Source organism: Centruroides sculpturatus, unplaced genomic scaffold (assembly GCF_000671375.1).
Source record: "Centruroides sculpturatus isolate CEXI.00-Female unplaced genomic scaffold, Cexi_2.0 scaffold950, whole genome shotgun sequence".
NCBI classification, from domain to species: domain Eukaryota; kingdom Metazoa; phylum Arthropoda; class Arachnida; order Scorpiones; family Buthidae; genus Centruroides; species Centruroides sculpturatus.
In genome coordinates, this window is record NW_019385096.1 from 23,298 (window position 1) to 29,132 (window position 5,835).

Here is a 5,835-nt window from a genome sequence, read left to right on the forward strand (position 1 = left end):
TAATAGAGAGGTTGAGGCGCACGTTTTAAACGTGTAAACGTGTACGTGTGACGTTCGGCGCCGCTTTCCCTTAAGCCTAAAAGTTTGACGATGGTGTTTGGAATGTCGAGCGTGATTCCACCGACTATCCAAACACCATTGTCAAACTTTTAGGCTTACGGGAAAGCGGCACCGAACGTCACACGTACACGTTTAAAACGTGTGCCTCAACCTCTCTAACATCTTGCATAATCAAAACTAAGGCTGATAAAAGTATTACATAAAATTAGGGTTTATCAAGTAGGCAGGCCTGGACTGGGGTCACAGTGAGTAATTCTCGTGACTTAACAGAAGAGAAAGAATTACAAAAAAAAAAAAAAAAAAAAGGAAAATGACACACGTATAAGCAAAAATCCATGATAATATTTATTAAGTTGAACAGTTATATATATATATATATATAAACAATGATTATAAACAAGAAGTTAGTAATAAATATATATTTAATATTCAAAAACAAGCCAAGATCAATTATGTACAAGCAAAAAAAAAAACAATCAATNGAAGTTAATAATAAATATATATTTCAAATATTCAAACAAGTCAAAATCAATTATGTACAAGCAAAAAAAACAATAAAAAGAAATTCTTTTTCAGAACTCAGGACATACAATTAATTAAATCTCCACTAGTATCAACTAAATTCAAAAACAAAGAATATGTGGCTTGCAAGTTAAATTCTATACCAAAATTAATGTCAGAAAATTTAGTCCAACATAGATAGCCTTCACACTCTCAAGGTTGCCTTCAGGAGCTACACACCTCTTCATTGAATGGTGTGTTATCTTTCATCTGGCTTACAAGTGTAATGCTATACTATCCTATTTACATATTTGAACATTACAGGATCAGTCACATATGAAAGTGAATGTTTTAATTTTGAATTTAGTTCATTGTTACAGTTTTGAGAGTTTTCCATTATGTTTTAAGTATCCTTAAAAACATAATAAAATGTTCCCAAAAACAAAATGCCCAAAATATTAAATAACAGTTGGACTTTGAATCCTTACAGAAGTTACCAAAACTGACTGATTCTGTTGAATACAATAAAAACAGTGGATAACTTATACAAAAACTTTCTCATAATTCAACAAAATTACTTCTTTTAAGCTTTTATTATTATTTTCAACTTTATGTTGTAGATAGTTGAAAATTATTGGATGTCCTTCCTAGTTCTCTTAACCTTCTATTTGAGTTGGAGCCCTTGCCAACTTTTTTGATAATTATGATGGTTTATGTTCAATAATATGAAATGCTGCTTTGATACTAAATATCAGCCTTTGAATATTTTGGATTCTGTCATTTGGCTTAATTTAAATTTTATAAATGCAGTATATATAACTGAAATTATTTATATAGCATATTAGTAATTCTTGGTTTGAAAATTTCATTCTATAACTTCAATTCAAAATTATTTTCTGAGATTATGAATACAAGGTACTATGCTCTTTACAATTTCATATGATATTTACAATCTTACACTTGTTTTAAAATGCTATTTTCTCTTCAGACCAATGAAACTATCAGTGGATATTATTCTCAAATGAAAAGAATATTATACATTATTCACAATTTTAAATACATATTGAATACTAACAAATTACTGTAATTCCATGTGGCTGACAATCGAAGTATATTTTTCTTGGATTGAATATCACTGAATCATAAGAAATAAACGTCTTCCAACACTAGAGGAGTTATAATTCAGCACCTCAAACAACCTTTACAGCTCCAGTGGTATGTTTTTACACCTTAGCAAACGTTTTCAACTTCATCGAGGTCTTCATCAGGCAAAACGACTGTAACGCACGTGTAATATCAAGTTTGCATAATGGTAGTTATGCAAACTTGATATTACATGTGCATTACAGTCGTTTTAGCGCGTGCGTAACGTTCCACGAGTATTCTTAAATCTGATTATAAATTTTGAATCGTATACGTTCCGTTCCAAATGCGTTCGAATTTCTAGTTAAAGTAGCCTGATGAAGACCTTGATGAGGTTGAAAACGTTTGCTAAGGTGTAAACACATACCACTGGAGCTGTAAAGGTTGTTTGAGGTGCTGAACTGAATCATAAGCATAGAATTAAGAAAAGACAGAATATGATTCTTTGCCTCCATTTATGAAATTATTTTACTTGAAAAATGATTCAAACCATTTAGCATGTTTCCTTTCCTGTATTTGGGACATTTGTGCCAGAACTTCAGAATAGTTTTTAGAAATACTGTATTGTATAATTTGTGGAAATTATATATAACATAATCTTACCTATTTTTCCTTTTAAATAGATGATGCTTTTCAAATAACAGAACTTACAATTTATACTAAAGAATGGGAGGATGAAACTTATACTGTTTCAGGAGATATCATGGATGGGGTAAGTAAAAAATTATTGATTGTATTTCTGAAGCAAAAATAAATTGATTTAATTTCTAAATTAATTAATAAAATGTTTACCTAGTATTTATATGATCTCCTAATGAACATGTTGGAAGATCGAGGCATTGGCAACGAATTTGCAGATCTGTTGGTAGAATATTGTACGTCATATGAACACAGCAAATATGTCGGATTACTTGAAGAGTTAAAAGAATTTGTATCAACTAAATAATCTTACAAGTTTAGATTTATTCATAAAACTTTTTTAAGTGAATTATTACATTGATTTTCATCATGAGCAAACATTGAAATGATAATTTCAATTTAGATGTATTTTATTAGCATTTACTAATTATAATTGTAATGTCATTCTGTAATAAAAGAAGAAATTATATTTTATTGATTTGTGTATAATTTTTATCATTGAAGTTGTATTTTGAATATCTGATAGATTCATTCATGATACTATTAAATATAATTGAAGACCTAGGGACAAGAACATGTTAATTCATTTAGGTTTCTAGGAAAATCATTCTAAAGTTCCACATTTGCTCTCTATATAAGACAGATCACAAGTGATTTTAAGTACAATGAATAGTTTTTGATTTTTTCCTCAAAATTTCGATGATAAATGTGTTTAGTTAGTTAATTTCTAATAATAAAATCATTATTCATAGAAAATGTGTGACGATAATTTTTATTTCACATCAATTATTTTTCATATCGGACCATAATTTTTTTTTATTTTATAGCCAATTAGATTTCAATAGACAATATGGAGTTTGTGCACGATGTATTTTTCGTTATAAAAAGTCCATCATAACTGTATGCATAACGTACCAGTATAAGCCTAAGAAAAGTTTTACATTAGAAATTTTATTTTATAAAATTCGGAACCAATTGTATTTGATTTTTTATTGACGTCAATGCATCGTCATCGTTATGAATGTGCACATATTTATGAGCATGCTCTATGTCGACCATATGGCTGCTTCGTACACACCTGTTTGAAATTTTGCTTTTAGTTCTCTTAATATTATGACCAGCATAAAAAAACTATATAGATTTATCAAATTAGAACGATTGAAACTTCTACAAGAAATATGCAATTACAGGGCAAGTAGCGAAGATGAGTCGAGACAGTTTGAGGCAACTTGAGTTTTATTACTTATAATTAAATATATTTACGTAAAATTTAAATATAAAATAATTGATGTTTAAATAAACACCCCTTAGGTTAAATTTTGTATTGTGCAACTGATGAAAAATCATAGATTACAGTGGCGTTCCGTGACATTTGATGATAGGGAAGCTGTGCTTTTGTAAGAAGTCGACTTCCAGGGGCAATCAGCCAGGATGGCTGCCGAAACTTGTAAGGAACCGACCATGTGTTTGTTCAGTGCCTGAGCCGATTCAGTTTCCATCGGTGACTACTACTGCGAGGACCAAATGGAGAACAAATCATTGAATTTATGTCAAATTCTAGACTATATCGGCGACAGGAAACGTTGTCTTGTAGAAGGTGAAGCTGTTTTGGATGCTGGACACATCGTATTTTGTGGATTAAACTCTAACAACAACACTGAAGTTCATGTTGGTTGTTGCTTTAGTGTTGCAATCTCAGATATTGTCATTTTAATACATCTCAATTACAGGGAGAATGCATGTGCAAAGCGGGCTATCTGGTTTTTGTAAACATGTGATAGCATGTTTATTACACATTAACAGGAGAGAAGTGTTTAAATATTTTAAGCAGTATACACCATGTTCCAATATAAAAGCATAGTTTTATTTATGTTTTTATATTGGAACATGGTATATACTGCTTAAAATATTTAAACACTTCTCAGTATGTTTATTACACGTTAACAGTATCACATGTTTACAAAAACGAGAGAGCCCCGCTTTGCACGTGCTTTCTCCCTGTAATTGAGATGTATTAAAATGACAATATCTGAGATTGCAATACTGAAGCAAGAACATGAACTTAAGTGTTGTTGTTAGAGTTTAATTCACAAAATACGATGTGTCCAGTATCCAAAACGGCTTCACCTTCTACAAGACAACGTTTCCTGTCGCCGATATAGTCTAGAATTTTACATAAATTCAATGAATTGTTCTCCATTTGGTCCTCGCAGTAGTCGTCATCGATGGAAACCAGTGTCGTGCCATCCTTGGAAGCGGTGGAAGCGCCGCTTCCCTTGTAATTTCTAAAATAATCGCACAATATAAATATCATATTGTGCGATTATTTTCATATTTTAACGTACTTTGAATTAATTAAAATTAATATTTTATTATAACCGCATTATGTATTTTATTACAAATTTCTATACTACCTGTGAAAAAAACGACAAGATTGATATTGTATATTCGAATATTAGTGGCGGAATGGAAGCGCTCGCTGTATTGTCGAATACCAGACAACTTCCAAGCAGCCAGATTATACACATTCGCGCATGCGCTTTACAGAGCACCAACCTCACCCGGTTTAACTGGTGGAAGCTACACACCATAACATTTCCAATGATTCTATCCAGGACCGGTTCTGGGCTGTTAGCCGCCTGCTTACTAGATATTTAGCCGCGCTCGTCCCATTATGTGAATCGCGAGTAGCCCAACTTAGCCCAACCGATCGGAGTTTACTGGTATGTTCTTTATAGATACTTCTTTATAGATGACAAGAGTTTTAAAAAATCCATTAAAATATTTGATATATTTATTCTGTTTTTATTATGCTTTCCCATTTTGTATTACTTACCGATTTCAATGTTAAACTAGTGATATTACGATTTAGTATGCCCCATCTATAAGAGGATGCAGAAAAAAACGTGTACAATGTTAAAAAAATGAACTGTTACTTTGGCAGCATCATTTACAACTAAATTTAATGAATGGTATGCACAAGGTACAAAAAAAGCTCTAGAATTTATTTTCCTTAAATTTACGATTTATGTATCCGTTTGTCATAAAAATTTGTCTTTCCACTTTTTTCCCAAGACTACAAGTATTCAAGTACAGAGTAACTGGTTTCAACTTATTTCTACTTAAGAAGTAAAGTAGTTAAATAATTAAGAGATAAGGGAATTGGGGACATAAATAAAACCTTGCTGAAAGAGTCAGAATATTAAAAACTCTAGAACAATGGTTTCCAATTAGTGGTACCAATTTCCCAATTAATTGGTGGAAATTGCATGAAGGGGTACGCGCGCCAATCTAAAATCGATCGATTTAAAATTTAAATGCATCAGATGAAGCAATAAAAAATAATAATGGGTAGACCATCAAAAATTCGGCAATTTACAACATGATGTCGAATGCACAAATTCGTTTATTTATAACTAAAAATATTCTTGCTGATTTTTATTGAATATATTTATTTTTTCTGTTTAATATTATTGGGTATGTATACATTTG

General features: G+C 31.1%; 1 protein-coding gene across 1 annotated transcript in view; it reads left to right on the forward strand.

Annotated features, from left to right (window-relative positions):
- Nucleotides 1–2,814, forward strand: part of LOC111634615 (complement component 1 Q subcomponent-binding protein, mitochondrial-like) — a gene marked incomplete at its 5' end in the record, with an annotated part of 25,954 nt that extends 23,140 nt beyond the window's left edge. Inside the window, 2 exons of the mRNA XM_023379440.1 lie at nt 2,328–2,416; nt 2,501–2,814. Of these exons, the coding sequence (XP_023235208.1) occupies nt 2,328–2,416; nt 2,501–2,650 (239 nt within the window). The remainder of the gene's footprint in view (nt 1–2,327; nt 2,417–2,500) is intronic.
- Nucleotides 2,815–5,835: the final 3,021 nt, after the last annotated feature.